The sequence below is a fragment of the Amphibalanus amphitrite genome, unplaced genomic scaffold, assembly GCF_019059575.1.
Source record: "Amphibalanus amphitrite isolate SeventyFive unplaced genomic scaffold, NRLGWU_Aamphi_draft 000314F_arrow, whole genome shotgun sequence".
Lineage (NCBI taxonomy): Eukaryota > Metazoa > Arthropoda > Thecostraca > Balanomorpha > Balanidae > Amphibalanus > Amphibalanus amphitrite.
In genome coordinates this window covers 203,094-222,455 of record NW_024881809.1, presented here as the reverse complement: position 1 = coordinate 222,455, position 19,362 = coordinate 203,094, and the positions used below count along the sequence as shown (strand labels likewise).

Genomic DNA, 19,362 nt, shown 5'->3' with positions numbered 1-19,362 from the left:
TCGTTTTTTGGCCAAGTTATAGCGAAAAAACTGTTCAAAAATGATGACGTCAAATTTTCAAACTCAATTTTTGGCAATTTTAGAACTTGTAGAGCAAAACAAAGACCACCATTAGACTCCCCGTGACGAGCTGCATCGAATCGATACCCATTTTATGCAAAAATATCAACTTTGAAATTTGACCTAATTTGACCTGACCTTGACCTGACCTTCACAAAAACGTGACCTAGGCTGGCCCCAAAGGCTGCCTAACCCACATAGTCGCATTTGTCATGTCAAATGGACCATAAAACATGTATCACACGACACATTCATATTGTGACCCCCGGTGACCTGACCTCGCTCATCGCTGTGACCTGACCTGGTATCAGTGACCTTAGATAGCAAAGTATGTGTTTGACGAACAATGTACCATCGATGGTTTTCAATAAATTACCAATTTGCTCGCTTTCACAGCACATTTCTTGAATTGCCTGTGAACGGTGAAAATCTGACCTTTGACCTGACCTCTGACGTCATCGGTTTGACCTAGGTCAATGAAATTTGGTCACAAGGTAGTTCCCGGGTGGGGCTATCGAACGCCGTTTGAATTTTGAAAATCGGCCGGTAACTTTCCGAGATCTTAGGGGGGGCCGAAACGCCCCCCCCCCCCCTACGGGTGGTAGGGTCCGCCGGTAGCCCTACGGGGCGCGGGTTATAAAGACATAATGATATGGTGATAATGATGCAGATAAGTTGCATTTATGTGACCGCAGCAATCATAGCTGGGTTGTTACCTGACCCTATTCACTAGTTCGGCATAGTAAATACATACCGCGAGCGACGGCAGAGGCTGGCTACACACGCTTGTCCGGTCAATGATTTGTAAGTCTCCCTCCGCTATTGTTTGGAGAACCACAGCGCGGCGGTCCCTTGCGAGACGCGTCAATCGCAGACATGCTGGTCACTGAATATGTCACGCGGCCAAAGAGTAGGTACCTATTCTCGCCAGAGCGTGTGTAATTGTTTTCATTACTTTATCGTGATGGTGTCGATGATTGAGTAACTGCAACCTGCATGGTTTTACCCATTACCCTATGTCTTGGGGCAAAAATAGCCACGACTGATTGAAGACTGACTTGAAAATGTACATACTACATACAAATATGCGTATAATATACGCCAACGCGCTATTATAAAACTGAACGTGGATGCTACTCAGAGGAATGTTGCATAACAGTTTTAAGTTAACCGAATTTCTCTGTTTTGATGGTGACGATATTTTTGTTTTAATGAAAACCTTGATCAGCTACTGTCACTGAATTTGAAGAAAAAAGATTACCAAATGATTGCGTAACGTATGCACCGTGACGCATGAAAATAAATTCGCCTATAATAGACATAACAGTCAAAATTAACCCTCGCTCGCACATGGGGGGGGGGGTGCCACCCCCCCCAGGCAGTCTTTCTGCTCTGCACTCAACATTTTTAGAGCTAGAAGGCTGATTTTTCGTATAGCTGCTTGTCTATCTTTTCTTGATGTCCACTGAAAATTTCAAGTTTCTGTGATTTTCGGTTTTGGAGATATGACCTTGTTTTTCAGGTCATGTCATGACCCAAATGGCCAATTCTCAACATCTTGCGTTTGCCATGGGCCTTGTGAGCTTTTGACACCTTGATTTCGGCCTTTTTTGCCAGTCTTACCTCCCACCTATCATGGAACATGTTGTTCGACGATGTACAGGGGTCAAGGTCAGGGTCAAGGTCAACTTAGGTCATCTAAGATAATTGCGTTCTAGGCAAGCTGAATTTACTTTTTGTGAAGTTTTTTGACTGCATTTTTGGTAAAAGCTTCTCAGATCATGATTTCATGTGATATGGACCCAAAAACAATCGGTGCACACATCAGTATACACACAGACACACACAGACATACAAACACATATAATTGACCTTGACCTAACTTGACCTGAAATGACCTCAGCAGCAAAATTCTGGTCGGATAGTGTGACAAAGAGGTTCTAGCTGGCTTGGCACCAGAAAACAGCATCGTCATCGGTATTTGATAAGCAGCGCACTTGATATCCAACGGTGACCCAAAACAGCAACATTTTTTAGTTTGACCTGACCTGGAAGGTCAATGACTGACCTGAGAAGGTAAAACTGTGTATCATTGGATTCGTCTCTTCCCAAAGAATCTTTTTGGTCTTTACCGCTAAGCTCTATCTCCAACAGGAACGAAATGTCGCGGGGGGTGGGGGTGGCAACCACCCCCCCCCCCATGTGCGTTCTAGGATGGGAAAATGGCATGTGCGGGGAGGGTTAAGCGGAAGAATATATAAGTTAGGCGTTTTACAAAAGGACAAAAAGGAGCTTCGATGAAAATAAGCATTTTATCTGGGTTTTAAGAGTCTGTCTTTAAATCAGTTCAGAGGCAACACCAACTTAACTGCCGGAGTTGGTCTAAATTCATGTCATATCAAGTGCCACGCATTGGAACCGCCAAACAGCCTCTCGATATCATGATATGGGGGCGAAATAACGCGGCATAAGGTCTTACTCGGTTCCACGCTGCATCCATGCACAAGGTGGTCAACAAGGCTAAATACGAGTCAGAAATCCTCTGAGGATAATTCATGGCAGCTGTCGAGTCCCCGGGCAATGGGCGACGCACGAAAAAAAAACTAGGCCATTCAATGTCGCGGGTACTTTTCTGCAAGTTGAAGCGCCGAGGGACATCTCAAAACGCAGTCAAAAATGGCATGAAAAACACTTTTCGCGAAGGAAAGTCTCAATGAGCGGGACCTACCTGACTACCAGCCTGACTCTGAGCCGGCTCGAGCGGCATCTGAAAGAAGTGCGGAGAGAAACATCGGCAAACAAGCTGTGCAACTTAATGACACACATATTCATACGAATCCATAATTGTGCCCGGCTTCTTGGTGATAATGTCATTTGTTGAAAGAAAAAATCAATGAAAAGAAAACGTTAAAAAGAAGCAAAGTCAGCTTTAGGAGTCTGATAAAACGATGTGTCTCTTTGGATCTCTTCTTTTTTCTGACTTGCAATATTACATTAAACATTTACAGAATGCAGATTCAGAAAAGTGGTATTTACATCTCATTATTCATTCTTTATTGTCACATATTTTAGGTACAAGGAGAATGTTTTCATATATATCCAGTCAATCTGTCTTATTGATAAAATATGAACGGGCTAACTTTCTTCGACACGGTAACATCGATAGCAAACAGGGTATAATGACGTCAAATCTCTTCGATGACAAGGAGGCGGAGCTTAGCGTTCGCCTAGGTTCATTATTGGCGGCCTCAACCCTGCTGGGGCGTGATTGGCTGTCCCGGGCGATCAGATCTCCATAACCGGGCCTATAGATGGCACCGCAGTCACTGAAATGAGGGCTGATGGCGCCAATCAAAGCGCGGGCAGTTCAGTACGGCGCAAGACTTCTTACGGTTAGTTTGAGCGGATTGCGCCCACTGACATCGCGAGATGGAGTGCATGCCGGTCAGGCAGATCCCTACGGAGATCCTGGAAGACATATTTTGTCTTCTGGACATAGAAGATGTTCCTGACATCGCTTCGTCGTGCCGGAGATTTAGGGACATCATGGCGTCTTCCAACAAGATATGGAGGGCGATGTTTAAGAGGCGGTAAGTTTAAGTTTCGGCTCAAGTGGTCATACAAACTAAAAATCGCATTGAGCTGGCTTCAGCAGCAGCATGAAATACGAAGAACAGCAGAGTGATATATTGGCTCTGGTGAAGACTGAAGAGCGCTCTTATAACGTTATCGAGTGAGAGATTAAAATGCGATAACCAATAGGTAATCAAACCCTATAAAGTATGATAGCAATCGAGGTAAGTGGTAATATAAATCATCTCGTTACCGTAAACCGTTTTAGTTGAAATTATTGTGTAATTTCTAACGAAATTGATCCCTTTCCGGCACGTTTCCTCGCCTGATACAGCCGTCCTGCTGTCCCGTGGTCAAGGTGCTGCTCTGCGGCATCAACTGCCGCACCCTCACCCAGTGTCGGCTTGGGGCTGGGCAGCACCTGAGGGTGTTCCTGGATCGCGTGGCCGGCCAGTTCCACCCCGTGCCCGGACTGCCCGACCAGGCCATGGAGGAGTTCCGCGGGATCACCGCGGCACATGGTTCCCTCGTCATGAGGGACGCCCTCCTGGATGAGATATTCCATCCGCGGCCTACACGGAGGTGAGGTGACTAAGGGGTCTTTTTACTCTTTTTTAGTTCAAAGGACATCATTTGGCTGATAGCTGAGTGTACTCTGTGTACTTGTTCTGTGAGAGTAACTTTCCATTACTTTCTGATTATTTGTTCTCAAAACTTGCTATGTTATACCAAATATTACAAAAAATTGTCGAGATATTAACTCAATGTGATGCTCAACATGACATCTCCAGGAAGTGGAATCAAATAATTTCACAACTCTAGGGTGACAATGTGACTTGTCCTTGCCAGAAACGGACTCTCGCGTGGCTACTACGCCACCATGTTCTACCGGGAGGTGCAGCGTGACTCCGTGCTGGTGCCGCTGATGCGGATGTTCATGGAGCTGCCTCCCGAGCAGCAGGAGGTCGGCGAGGCCTACCGCCTGCTGGCCATGTGGCGGTTCCCAGAGGTGGGGCCGCGGCCGGCCTCCGACGTCCAAAGGTAAGGTAGTCTGTTCAGCGAATGTGGTTGTTGCAGACGTTCTTCAACTTGACTCAGTGGACTGTATAACTGTGTGTGTGTTGACGTCTCGCATCATTTGGTGTGGCGACCGGGGCCTGACAGGATATAGGTTGATATGGTAATGAGGCGAAATTGGGAATTTATAATATAAGAAGTGGATGCTATATGAATGGATATAATTTTGGATCAAGGTTTAAGAGCACTCTTCTCAGAGCGACAAAGGAACCCTCTTTACAGAGAGCATGTTAAGACCTAAAAAGGTATGCAGAGCCCTCTTTTCAGAGAGACAAAGGAACCCTCTTTACAGAGAGCATGTTAACCCTCGCCCGCACATGGGGGGGGTGGTTGCCACCCCCCCCCCCCCCCAGGTAGTCTTTCTGCTCTGCACTCAACATTTTTAGAGCTAGAAGGCTGATTTTTCGTATAGCTGCTCCTCTATCCTTTCTTGATGTCCACTGAAAATTTCAAGTTTCTGTGATTTTTGGTTTCGGAGATATGATCTTGTTTTTCAGGTCATGTCATGACCCAAATGGCCAATTCTCAACATCTTGCGTTTGCCATGGGCCTTATGAGCTTTAGACACCCTGATTTCGGCCTTTTTTGCCAGTCTTACCTCCTACCTATCATGGAACATGTTGTTTGACGATGTACAGGGGTCAAGGTCAGGGTCAAGGTCAACCTAGGTCACCTAAGATAATTGCGTTTTAGGCAGGCTGAATTTACTTTTTTTGAAGTTTTTTGACTGCATTTTTGGTAAAAGCTTCTCAGATCATTATTTCATGTAATATGGACCCAAAAACAATCGGTGCACACATCAGTATACACACAGACACACACAGACATACAAACACATATAATTGACCTTGACCTAACTTGACCTGAAATGACCTCAGCAGCAAAATTCTGGTCGGGTAGTGTGACAAAGAGGTTCTAGCTGGCTTGGCACCAGAAAACAGCATCGTCATCGGTATTTGATAAGCAGCACACTTGATATCCAACGGTGACCCAAAACAGCAACATTTTTTAGTTTGACCTGACCTGGAAGGTCAATGACTGACCTGAGAAGGTAAAACTGGGTATCATTGGATTCGTCTCTTCCCAAAGAATCTTTTTGGTCTTTACTGCTAAGCTCTATCTCCAACAGGAACGAAATGGCGCGGGGGGGGTGGCAACCACCCCCCCCCCCATGTGCGTTCTAGGATGGGAAAATGGCATGTGCGGGCGAGGGTTAAGACCTAAAAGGGTATGCAGAGCCCTCTTTTCAGAGAGACAAAGGAACCCTCTTTACAGAGAGCATGTTAAGACCTAAATAAAGAGCCCTCTTTACAGAGAGACAAAGGAACCCTCTTTTCAGAGAGCAAGAGGTATTAGGAAAATAAGGAATCAGATAGGAATGATAAGTAGACCCGGTCACCGTGAAATAGAAGACTGTGCGAACTGACTGTGTGCCACTCTCCCCGTGCTCTTATCCGCCGCTGCACTCCACTCTTCACCATTCACAAACACAAGATTCTTCCGAACTGGTGAGTATTGCAGATGGCGAATAGGCGATGACAACACAGTATCACTGACAAGAAGAGTTGGCCAGAGAGAGCGAGGCAGTGCTCTCTCGGCGCCGAAAAGTAAAGAAGTGAGAGCGAGGGCTGCTCCCGCCCCGTTTATGTACTGGGTCGGGAGGACACAGATGGCGACGAAAGTAATGAAACAACAAAGAAGCTACACACTACACAGCGTCCTGGTAACCCTACCACGCGGTCGGCACATGTCGGCATAACGGCTCCGGTCCGCCGGGGACACAGATCCACGTGCGACGCCACGCCAGCCCACCCCCTCCCCCCGGGTCAGTCCCTCCGGTAACAGCGCATCCTTTCATACAACTGCAGCTGTAGAACACGGTCGTAGGGAGAGGGGAGCGTCCCGTCACCCGATCACTGCCATGCGGACGGCCCATCTGCCGGCGGCGTGGCAGGGGGATGGGGGCGGCGGCGGCGTGGAGCGGCGCCGGCCGGGATCACGAGTCGGCCCGGCCCGGCAGCTACGATCAGATCCGAAATGAGCCGCAACACCAACTACCTAGTGCAGTTTGTCGGCAACAGTGGTGACTAAGGTACCTTATTCATCAATCGCTTTCGGGAATAAACTCAAGCGATAAACATTTTTTACGTGTGGATAGCCGGAAATTACAACTTGTTACTTTTTTGTAAAAGATGTGACTGCCTCGAAACCAAAGAGTAATAAAGTCCACCAGATTCTGACTTCGCCAGCAATCCTCCTGCATTCCTAACTGACTCTCTGTTGATTGTCCAGGTACGCGACTCGGGTGGCGGAGATTGCTCTGCAGGAGCTGAAGCAGTGCTACCCGGACCACCCAGCAGCTGCCTGGACCGAAACCCGCTCAGAGCCCCTGGTGGACACCCTGTGGTCCGACCTGCTGTCCCAGCAGCTGTTCGACTGCGTGAACTACACGCTGTACGATCGGCTCCGGCTCCTGAAGCAGGACGGACCGGAGGACCAGGACAGGCCGGAAGATCGGGAGCTGCACGCGACCGTAAGTAACCTAAAATAATCCGTTGAAGCTTGAATGATAAGCCTGATGATAGGTGCCGATGTGCTAAGAGTACAAATCTACAACTACAAAATGTTGAAAAAAATGCTGCCGACATTACTTGTCGTTGCGGCCCACGAAAGCATTGCACATGTGCTATCTTCGTCTTCATCGTCTGTTGAACTTCACCCTGAGCTGATCGGTTAACTGTACTTTCTCTCAACAGCTGCGCGTGGCGCACCGTGACATCGTCACGTGGGGCAGCGGCCTGCAAGGCGTCATGACGGCGCTGTATGCCGCCGTCGCCGGCCGTCTCGGGGTGCTGATCCAGCACCTCAGGATGATGGACCCGTGGCTGGTCCGCTGGCAGCCAGTGTGAGTACTGACTAACAGCAAACCTGATGCATCTAGCATCGCTAATTGTATTCTTGCCTCTAGATTCATGTCTGCTTGATGAACTTGTTTGCTGTCGAAGTGCATACTCGTATATTGTAAAATTAGATCTAAGTTATTCGCATCATTAGTGTATTATGCCGTGTTCCGTCGACGTCAACTGTTCCGTGCTTCTCCAGCGAGGAAGACGTCATCTTCATCGACGTGGCCCGCGGCGGCGTCCAACTGGACCTGGAGACCGCCGTGGAGGAGGTCCAGGAGGTCTGCGGGGAGGCCTTCCACAGGATCCTCCTCGAGCCCATGACGCCCGGCATGGTGAGTAGTGCCCTTAGCGCCGATCACGTGAAGCATAAAGCCTAAATCAAACTGAAGTTGTCATTGTAAGAATCATCACATAGCTTATAGCTTTTCAACAGCGTCCCGCTGCTGCTAACCGCGCCCCTGGTTCTGTCCTCAGCTTCTGCACTACCTCTCTGCCGGCGGCTACCAATGGAAGCGGAGCGTCCGCGCAGAAACTGAGGCCGACCACCAGGCCAACCAGCTGCTGCTCTACCGGACCATGGACGGCTGCCATCCGGGACGGCTGCAGCTGCGCAGCGTCTGCGGCCAGCTGCAGGCCGCGAGACCGGCCTACACCCGCCGCCTCTGTCAGGTCAGCCAACCTGAACGGGGTGCCAGCAACAGTTGTCACGGGTCCTTTGTGTTCAAATGATGTTGCACATCTCCTAACCGAAGTGATAACAAGCACAAAGGTACATATATCATACTTTTCTTATGAAATTTGTAAATATGGTCACTTCAAACAGGCGTATTGGACGTCGATGATTACCGCAGTCTGGGCGCCCTAAAACCCCAAACCATCATCATAATCATCAATCAGCAGTTCTGAGGTTATTTTCTCCTTCTGCAGGAGTACCTGGACGCCGCTGATGTGTCGGAGGACGAGGCGGCGGGTATCCGGCAGTTTATGGCGTCCCTGGTGAGCCGCAGTACCGAGGTTCACCGGTGGCTCAACACCAACGAGGCCTACCTGAGACGTACGGTGAGTTCAGTTAAAACGAGCCGGTGCCGGAGATTCATTGCCGTCGTGTCGGTTTACGCTCTTGAAAAACTACAAAATTTGATGCCGAAACGTAGCTCAAGGTGGGACATTGGGCAACGGTGGTACGGCCTTTTCGGTTTATCGTTTTTGTTTGAAATGCCGGCTTTAAAGATTTTTTTTTTCATTTCACAGGCAGCTCTCGTGGGCATCGAATCCTACGGCTACCACGAGCCATTGCTGGAAATCGGCGACGTCGTCAACTTCGTGGCCGACAGCGGGGTGATGGGCGTCATCTACGCCGTGCTCTCTTCCAAGGTCAGCTTTGGCGAGTAGTCCGCTACCTTTCATGCATGGCCCTTAGATAGGCTTTTTTAATTGGTAATGTTGTCTCCTTACAACATTCAATAATGCTGTTGGCTACTTCACCAAACTAAACAGATTTTGCTTCTGTGCCTGATAACTGAACACATCAGCCCAAACGTTGCTGAATGCTGACCCTGCCGTTGTCTCACCGTCAGGTGACGGACAACGAGCCCACCGCGTGGTATGACCTACTCCTGGACGGCGAACACTGCGCTCTCCGCGTCAGGGAGGGTAAGGACATCGCTGCAGACTGCGCTGCAGTAATTTACAGCAAAGCGTGGCAGAAAATGCTGCGCCACTTCCCTTTTTCTCCCTGGCGATAGAAAAAATATCTGAAATAGCATAACGTCGTGGCCATATTTGAACAAGCAAAGGAACTAGCCTGCAAAAAAAAAAGCTGTGATATACACTGTAAAAAAATGTCACGAGCCAATTCTATGACAAGGAGTGGGTTACACGGTAGTCCATTGTACCTTGCTGTTATATATAGGGACATTATCAGCCTGAGCGTTGTTAGTTAAAGAGTGGCCTCGTGAAACAATTGGTTACAAACGGTAACCTAATAACTTAAATGCTTCCCTAACACCCCTTCCTGCTTATCAACAGATTTCGCGCTGTGTCGGAAAACTACGCATAGTCTCATAATTAAATCCGCCAGAAGCTTGTTGCATGCTAGTTACATGCGTGTTTCATTATCGTGTCATATAATTATTATGTCGGCTAATGAGGCACCGCCCTGCACGTGCTTTAAATATAATCCTGCGCACACGCCACCTAGTCGGAAACTCATCATCGGACTAGTCCTGGTAGGGTTTCCGTGTTGCCGAATGAGGCGAAACGACTTTGATTCGGTAGTGCCTCATAAATCCCTGCTACGGTGAGCAGCGACGAGTCTGAGACTGCTTCTAAAACGCGTCCTTAACTTCCGGCGCGGGGCCGTCATTTCCGGCCGCCATTGTTCAGTTCTGCGGCTGCCGGCGGTTGGTGCGGTTGTGTTGTGGCACGGTGCGTTGTGAAGTTCTCGGGCGGGGATATTCCGAAGGTACGTTATATTGTATGATATTTACGTAGCAATGGGGGACACTTTATTCATTTTGTAATATTCTGAACACATGTTGCGTCATAGAATTCACCCCTTGACCGTTGTGGGCCACTGTTTCGTTTGAATTCCGACTGTTGGAAGACGGACTTTCTTTCAGTTGCTGTCTAGCCTTTTTTTTCCAAATGTGTAAGCTACTCATATTGCCTCACATTGATTTATCTTATACAAAAGTCAGTTGTTGTAGATAATAAAGCCATCCTCACTGATATTTTAAAATCAGCAGTTAATTTTCTTTTCTGTTTGCAGAGTTGCTTTAAGTTGTGGAAGACTGAGGCATGAAGGTATACCGGAAGCCAGCGATATTTCTGTTGGTAAGCCTCGCCCAGAAAAAAAAAACTTGCTTGAATCTGCAAAGTATGGCAAATATTTGATGGACTGCACAGTGCACAATGTACCTGACATGGCAGGATCAACTTGCTCACTCGCCTGTTGTCAGTGCCGTTGCGTCAGAGCCCGTGGAAGTGCCCGATCGTGTCTCGTCTCATGCAACCGTATTATTTTGTGAATGTTATTGGTGGTGACTCGAATCAGCTTTTGCACCACTCCGCTATGATATTGTAATATGTATATATTTAGATATTTTGTATCGTATGCTAATAATTAATAAACGTTATTTTTGTGTATTTTTTTTTTTGTAACGTGGCGTGGCTGTCGTTGGCCGGGTCGTCCACCAGTCGGAGGGGCGGCTGGGGAGAAGGAGGGGGGGGGGGGGGGTGACGCAATTGAGCTAGTATTACTACTGGGCAGCAATAGCAGGCGCTAGCTGGTTGGGTTACCAGGCGAGTCCTGCTAAGGAGCCATAATCGGCGTACCGATCTGCTGGTTTTGCCCTCGTTTTCAAACGAGGTACCGAATAACGAAACGAGGGGCTGACACGGGGATGCTCGGTTTATGAGGCGTGGGCTTGTCATTTACTAACGAAACAAGCTTGTACCCTCTTACTAGCTAAATATGAGGCGATTTTTACACGTCGCTGCATGCTCATTTTTGCGCCAGCGGTTTTCCTACAAGGGGCTTGTAAGATTTTTTACAGTGTATCAGCAGTGTTTGTGTGTCATCACGCCCAACCAAATTCTTCGGTACACCTCCCTAACTATCCCTCTCTGTTCTCTGCTTCAGAGGACCTAGTGCTGGCGGAGCGTCCCCGTCCCGTCCGCCACCTGGAGCTGGGACGCTACTTCTCCCACTTCCACCACGGACGCTACCAGCCCCTGCCGCACCTGCGCCTGACCAGCAAGCCCCCCTCGGCCGTCGGCCGGGAGCCTCGTCTGGTGGACGGCTCGGTCCCTCAGGAGCCCCACACCGGTCGGGAGGCTGGGGAGGACAGGCCGCCCACCGCCTGGCTCGGAGACTGGCCCTTCCTCGGGAGAGGGGATGTGCCGGAGGGGGCGGGGGAAGAGGGCGCCGGCTCCGTCTGAGGTCGCCCGGCCCTGACGAAGGTGCTCTCGTTGGCAGGGTCATGGTCTCTGTCTCTGACCCTGACGTTCTGTTGTAAATAATCTGTACATATTTTGAGTGTAGTAGCGTTATATTGTGTCGAACTGTTTGTGAAGCAAGTGTGATATGCTGTGTTGCTGTTTTAATACTAATGCAAATTTTTATTCTCGTTGCCATTCATTGTGCTCATCAGGTAATATGGCGAAATTTTGCATCTTTCGGTTTTGACACTGTTGCTGTCATTATTTGCCATGTTTGGGATGCTAGTAATCTGTCATTGTGTTTGCAGACGTGTGCAATTTTGTATTGCTTTCGTGATGAGATGTGGTACGTATAATATAGGTACGTGCAATGGGCATGCACTGTGCAATATACCTACCCGTAGTCCCTTGAACTTTGAGTTTTTTTTTTTGTTCGGGAAGTAAACAGGGACTGGGGACGAAAAATGCCATACCTGACAACGAGAGAGAAGCGGACGGAGAGAAACGACCAACTAGCATGCTTTTATTTATTTATTATTATTTTGTTGTCATTTGCGTAAATTGACGCTGGTGCAACTGTTCTCAAGGGAACAAGTGGTAGGTATAACCGTTGAATAAAACCGGTCGATGCCAAGAGGAAACTGCAACGCTGAAAAGTCGCAAGAAGAAAAGTAAATAATATAGGAATAAATGTGAAACCCAAGATAAAATACAGTAAAAGATAGTCGGCATGAACTGACGGACTGACAGAGACCTGCGCGCTAACAAAGGCAGGCAGCCGGCCGTGCGTCCCGAAAGGCTCTGAGCTGCCAGTGTGAGGGTCCACCGGGCCGCCCTGTGTCAGCTGACCTCGCCCCGGGGCAGGGTCGGTCACGTGATCGGGCGGCGGCCAGAGATCCCGACCCCGACCCCGTCCCTGGGCTGGGTGCCGGCCGCGCGGTCGAGCGGTATCGGGGGATTCTATTGCTGGTGACAGTTAGCTCTGCCAGTGCACAAATTTGTCTGCTTCCGTAACTTGCTGAAAAAAGCGAGTGTTACAAATTATTATAACTTGCTAGGCAGCGGGAACACTCGGTTATATGGTTGTGTGGGGTAAAATTTCCAAAAAAGTAGAATCTATCATGCACTCTCGAAATTACGTTATCGATTTGAGTTTTGACCAAAGGTCCACGGCCAGGCTTCCAAAAGGTGTACCCATCGAAACTGACATGTTTATGGGATTTTTTTTTCAGCAATAGCCGGAGACTTTTGACACAAAGCATCTGTGGCATATTATGTGATATTTTCCATTTACATTGAAAAGGTTTGCTTCGCGCCTCGCGCGGCTCGCAAGTTCAAAGTTGCACTTTAATAGAAAACTAATCCGACACTCAGCAACAGACAGGTGAATGAACTCAGGTGTCTCTTATGCAGGACTTTATAGTATGGTTACATATAAGTTGACGTATATGTTCACCACGTGGCCATCGAATAACCACAGCACAGCCGTTTCCTGCCCGGCCACGCCCAGCTGCCCCCTGATAACGATCCTGGCACCCTTCCAGCTGGAGGGCACCTTTGAACTCTGACTTTGACTAATCTTCGGCAATGGAAATTAGGGGTTGGATAAGATAGGACGATTGATAAGATAAGAATAGATAATGGTACCGAGGGGCGCCACGGAGTGGTCGCACGATAACCAGCAGGACTGACAGCAGGAAACTCAATTAACCCTATTAGTGGCAGGGGGGGGGGGTTGTTTTCATCCACCCCTCAGGTTTTTCGGGAATATCTCCGAAACCGCTGAAGCTACGATGCTGAAATTTTCTGACTTTTCCTAAAACTAAATTGGGCACATTCCCTGGAAGTTTCAAGTTCATAACTTTACCAGGGGTGGCTCCAGAGCACTGGGAATTGGGGGGTCCTATTCGTGAAGCGAGTCATTTGGGCGAAGATCACGATGCTGATGTATTATAACTGTATACATCAGTTTTACGAACAGTGAATGAAAGGTATCATGTGATAACATATACAAAGTTATTGTGCATCCTTTTTTGACACGTTTGTGCTGTAATAGGCGGATCCAGGCGTTCAAACAGGGGGGTTATGCTTTACCTCCCAACATAGGTGCCCTGACACCGCCTATGCATGACCAATACAATTGTAGTCGTTCTCTCATAAGAAAATTGTAACATAACAAGACCATTGCCACCCTTTTTAGAAACAGTACCAACAAAAACCTTATTTACTATACTTTTTGTGTACCCCCAATCTCAATGATCTGTATCCGCCTATGATTTTTGAAAATGCATATTTTTAGGATCCATGTGAATTCCTTGTTCATTCTCTATCGATCGGCAAAAGTTGGGTTAAGATTGGTTCAGAAACCTGGCCGTGATAAACAGTCTAAAATGTATCTGCAATTTGCCTGTTTTTACCCCCTCTACCCCCCTATTGACATTATTTTTAATTTCTATTTTTTAGAAATGTGGATCATGTTGAGCGAAATCGAATGCCGTTTGAATTTTGAAAATCGGCCGGTTAGATCTCGAGATATCAAGGGGGGGGGGGGTCGTAAACAGCCCCCCTGCCACTAATAGGGGTAGCCAGGAGCCTGCCACTAGTAGGGTTAATCCGCTGATAATTTGGCGTCACTCGGCGTCTCATACCCAAACGTGCCGAGAGACTTCCGCACAGCTCCGGACCCCAGTGTTTCGATGTCAGTTGGGTTTCCTTGCTGTGACAGGTTTAGTAATTAACCACCGGGGTGTGCGCTAATGCCACCATCGGCATCAGACGGTCATCAGACGGTCGGTAGCGTGGTCCCAGGCTCGCAGTTACCCACGTGGCGACCACGTGTGTAGCTGTCTGTGCAGCGTGACTGTAACGGTATGACGTGTTTTATGCCTCGGGAGAAAAAAAAACATATTTTTCCGCATCCCTGTTTTCTGTTGTCATTCCGATGAAACGAATGAAAGGAAAACGATTGATATTCTTGCGATTAAAATGCAACATTAACCGTCCCTTACAAGGATCATAAACTAAGCTGGAAAAGTATACGGAAAACGGAATGATGAATTTTTGCCAGCAAAGTGGGCAGTGGTACTCGTGTATGGAAATGTCCTTGCTGCTAATAAGCTTACAAGGCAATCAAGAGGTAGGTAATGAAAAAAACATCTTATCAGCTCTTGCACTTTGCCAGCAGCGATTTTCAATAGCGCTCAGAATACCGGTTGTCGCCGCTCTGCCCAGCTGAGCGTCTCTAAATTAGTGACCACGATGCCACCGTCCCCACGCCAAGTGACGTGCCCCATTCGGGGTCTCGTTTCAGCTTTTTGATAGTGTCCAGCGGTCGGTCGGCGGTAATCCCGTGCCTGGCGCCACGACTGTGGGTGGTATGGCAATGTCAATTACCAAACACGGCTATGGTCAGTAAGCACGGAGGAAGAGATTAGCAGACCTGCGTCTATCGCCATCACTCCATGAGTCGGGATTATGGGAATGGCTCTCGCCTGGTTTGGGTACCTGATCCTCATTACCACAGCGTCAGCCTTTCCCAAATCCTCTAAAGGCGCGGCTGGTTCTGATGGCAAGACTCACATTTCTTTTTGTACCCCGCTGGCGGTGTGTCGCCAACATTGTGAGCGGTTTGATTGAAGTTTCAGGCGCCAGTCTGGTCGGTAATTAGACACCCTTCACCATGTGGTCAGTGGCCACCCACACTCCACAGTCCATTCATCAGGCCCTGCGTTTGTAGGTACTCGTACAGAGAATGTTACCTGCTGTACAATCGAAGACAAAGAAAGGGCCAGCCAGAGTTTAGGGAACGAAAATGAAGTATTGATATACGAGTTTAAAGTGGTGGAAGCTTCTCTTAACCCTCGCCGGCACAGGCCATTTTGCGTCCTTCGACGACACAATGGGGGGGGGGGGGTACGACCCCCTTGCGTTTGGCCCCTGATCGAGCTAGAGCTTCGCGGAAAAAAGAGTGTGTTGCCCGTCACGAGAGGAAGCCGATGATATCCAATTTTAAGGTCCTAGGTCATTGGGTGACCTTCCAGGTCAGGTCAATGACCCAAAAACCGGGAAAATCGGGACCTGTTAGAAAGTCGTAAAGCGTGGCTGCTATGTGGTTTTCCGGGGTGCTGATCACGAATATCGTGTTAGTTTTGATCAGAGATGATGCCTTCAAGCATTTAGACCAGGTCGGGTCAGGTCAGGTCAGGTCAACCGGTAGGGTTTGTGACGGGTATTCGTAATACGTGTCAACCGCCTCTGACAGCTTCGTAACATGTTACGAAGGCACCAAAACTACTTCGTAAATGTTCAAATGGTTGCTAAATTCGAATTCAGCTCCACAAACTAGCCTAGAAACAAACATGTAAAACTCGAAAAAGTGAACCGAGGTCACCCGAGGTCACCAAAGGTCAATGACCTGACCTGACCTTCAGGTGACCTTGACACCCACCCTTATGTGTGGGAGCAACATCAACTCACATGTTTGAACGTTTGAAACCACGAAAAGCTTGCAAACGCGCGGCTAATGCGAGCCGACGTACGCCGAATCGCGATTCCAGCCAAACATGGTCTCGGAAAAGAGGTCACAGGTCAAAGGTCATTTAGGTCAGGGTCATGAAATTTTCAGGGTAGGTGTAAAATTGATAAATGCGAGGGTACTGAAAGTTTCGTCGCGATCGGCCGCTTTTTACGCGAGTTATTTGTGAAAAACCTTAGGGGGGTTGCATCAACCCCCCCCCCGTGCCGGCGAGGGTTAATAACACATATAATGATATGTATGATGGCAATAATGTCGATAAGCAACACCTTGTGACCGCAGCAATCATAGCTGGGGTGTTATCTCGTCATCCTATTCGCTACTAGGGCATTGTGCCGCGAGCGACGGCAGAGGCTTGGCAGACAAACTTGTCCGGTTGGCGATTTGTAAAGTCTCCCTCCCTCCCTGTTGCTTGGAGAATCACAGCGCGGCGGCCACAAACGAGATGGGTCAGTCGCAGACATGCAGGTCACCGAATAGTGAATATGTCACGCGGCCAAAGAATATTCGCGCCAGAGCGTGTGTAATTGTTTTCATTGCTTTATCGTAATAGTGTCGATGATTGAGATGACTGCAAGTGCAACCTGCATGATTTTACCCATTACCCTATGCCTTGGGGCAATAATAGCCACGACTGATTGAAGACTGCCTTGAAAATGTACATACTACATACAACTAGATGCCGGCAGCGCTCGTGCGTTGCCTTGGGCCAGAATTGGAGGATCCATAGCCCAATGAAATGCGCATTATTTTGGAGGCCTTGCCTGGGACTACCATTGAACCGATTTTGAGGTTGATAGCTTAAAATTTCTTTGAGCCAGAGGACCTCACGTCAAAACGGTTTTCCGACCCCAGCACGTGCAGCCTGCACCCCTCGCAGACGGTGACCCCCCTGGAAACTGGTTCAAGGTGTTACCGATGTGTCCCGCCAGTATGGTTTTGCCCGTGACCTCGGGTTGACCTGTAGCCTTGACAAAAAAATTCGTGTCACCGAAACTTTGAAGCGGAATAGCATGTGCCACGAAGTACCGAGCGAACCGAGGCCAGCACCAAAAGTTTACCTCGCCGGAGACGAATCAAACGGTCCCACTTTCGTCCCGATCGGTCCACCCATTTTGACTCCAGGTCCAAAAAAGCTTGGACAAACTCACTCACATACTCACTCACTGACAAACAGGTTCAGCCGAACTTTTTTTCAGCGACCCACCAATGGGAATTTCCGGATGCAAAAGCATGCTATCGCATGCTTTTGATCCTCCAATTCTGGAATATGCGTATAATATACGCCAACGCGCTATTCTATAACTGAACGTAGATGCTACTCAGAGGAATGTTGCAGATCAGTTTCAAGTTAACCGAATTTCTCTGTTTTGATGGTGACGATATTTTTGTTTTAATGAAAACCTTAATCAGCTATTGTCACTGAATTTGAAGAAAAAAGATTACCCAATGAGTGCGTAACGTATACACCGTGACGCATGAAAATAAATTCGCCAACAGCCTCTCGATATCATGATATGGGGGCGAAATAACGCGGCATAGGGTCTTACTCGGTTCCACGCTGCATCCATGCACAAGGTGGTCAACAAGGCTAAATACGAGTCAGAAATCCTCTGAGGATAATTCATGGCAGCTGTCAAGTCCCCGGGCAATGGGCGACGCACGAAAAAAACTCGGCCATTCAATGTCGCGGGTACTTTTCTGCAAGTTGAAGCGCCGAGGGACATCTCAAAACGCAGTCAAAAATGGTATGAAAAACACTTTTCGCGAAGGAAAGTCTCAATGAGCGGGACCTACCTAACTACCAGCCTGACTCTGAGCCCGCTCGAGCGGCATCTGAAAGAAGTGCGGAGAGAAACATCGGCAAACAAGCTGTGCAACTTGATGACACACATATTCATACGAATCCAGAATTGTGCCCGGCTTCTCGGTGATAATGTCATTTGTTGAAAGAACAAAAATCAATGAAAAGAAAACGTTAAAAAGAAGCAAAGTCATCTTTAGAAGACTGATAAAACGATGTGTCTCTTTGGATGTCTTTTTTCTGACTTGCAATATTACATTAGACATTTACAGAATGCAGATTCAGAAAAGTGGTATTTACATCTCATTATTCATTCTTTATTGTCACATATTTTAGGTACAAGGAGAATGTTTTCATATATATCCAGTCAATCTGTCTTATTGATAAAATATGAACGGGCTAACTTTCTTCGACACGGTAACATCGATAGCAAACAGGGTATAATGACGTCACATCTCTTCGATGACAAGGAGGCGGAGCTTAGCGTTCGCCTAGGTTCATTATTGGCGGCCTCAACCCTGCTGGGGCGTGATTGGCTGTCCCGGGCGCTCAGATCTCCATAACCGGGCCTATAGATGGCACCGCAGTCACTGAAATGAGGGTTGATGGCGCCAATCAAAGCGCGGGCAGTTCAGTACGGCGCAAGACTTCTTACGAATACGGTTAGTTGGAGCGGATTGAGCCCACTGACATCGCGATATGGAGTGCATGCCGGTCAGGCAGATCCCTACGGAGATCCTGGAAGACATATTTTGTCTTCTGGACATAGAAGATGTTCCTGACATCGCTTCGTCGTGCCGGAGATTTAGGGACATCATGGCGTCTTCCAACAAGATATGGAGGGCGATGTTTGAGAGGAGGTAAGTTTAAGTTTCGGCTCAAGTGGTCATACAAACTAAAAATCGCATTGAGCTGGCTTCAGCAGCAGCATGAAATACGAAGAACAGCAGAGTGATTTATTGGCTCTGGTGAAGAGCGCTCTTATAACGTTATCGAGTGAGAGAGTAAAATGCGATAACGAATAGGTAATCAATCCCTATAAAGTATGATAGCAATCGAGGTAAGTGGTAATATAAATCATCTCGTTACCGTAAACCGTTTCAGTTGAAATTATTGTGTAATTTAATTTCTAACGAAATTGATCCCTTTCCGGCAGGTTTCCTCGCCTGATACAGCCGTCCTGCTGTCCCGTGGTCAAGGCGCTGCTCTGCGGCATCAACTGCCGCACCCTCACCCAGTGTCGGCTTGGGGCCGGGCAGCACCTGAGGGTGTTCCTGGATCGCGTGGCTGGCCAATTCCATCCCGTGCCCGGACTGCCCGACCAGACCATGGAGGAGTTCCGTGGGATCGCCTCGGCTCACGGCTCCCTCGTCATGAGGGACGCCCTCCTGGATGAAATCTTCCATCCACGGCCTACACGGAGGTGAGGTGACTAAGGGGTCTTTTTATTCTTTTTTAATTCAAAG

At 48.2% G+C, this 19,362-nt stretch overlaps 1 protein-coding gene across 1 annotated transcript; it reads left to right on the top strand.

Annotated features, from left to right (window-relative positions):
- The first annotated feature begins 7,035 nt into the window (after positions 1 to 7,035).
- On the top strand, positions 7,036 to 11,971 carry LOC122388242. The gene is made up of 8 exons (XM_043379129.1): positions 7,036 to 7,243; positions 7,467 to 7,615; positions 7,813 to 7,948; positions 8,091 to 8,285; positions 8,544 to 8,675; positions 8,868 to 8,990; positions 9,194 to 9,269; positions 11,260 to 11,971. The coding sequence occupies exons 2-8, from the start codon at positions 7,521 to 7,523 to the stop codon at positions 11,556 to 11,558; spliced, it is 1,056 nt and encodes a 351-aa protein (XP_043235064.1). The 5' UTR covers positions 7,036 to 7,243; positions 7,467 to 7,520; the 3' UTR covers positions 11,559 to 11,971.
- The last annotated feature ends 7,391 nt before the right edge of the window (positions 11,972 to 19,362 follow it).

Excerpts from the sequence above, each read along its gene's own strand:
- LOC122388242 (XM_043379129.1), top strand. The coding sequence starts at position 7,521 with ATGACGGCGCTGTATGCCGCCGTCGCCGGCCGTCTCGGGGTGCTGATC. Across the intron at positions 7,949-8,090 it reads AGCCCATGACGCCCGGCATG|CTTCTGCACTACCTCTCTGC; the intron begins GTGAGTAGTGCC and ends TTCTGTCCTCAG. Across the intron at positions 8,286-8,543 it reads ACACCCGCCGCCTCTGTCAG|GAGTACCTGGACGCCGCTGA; the intron begins GTCAGCCAACCT and ends CTCCTTCTGCAG.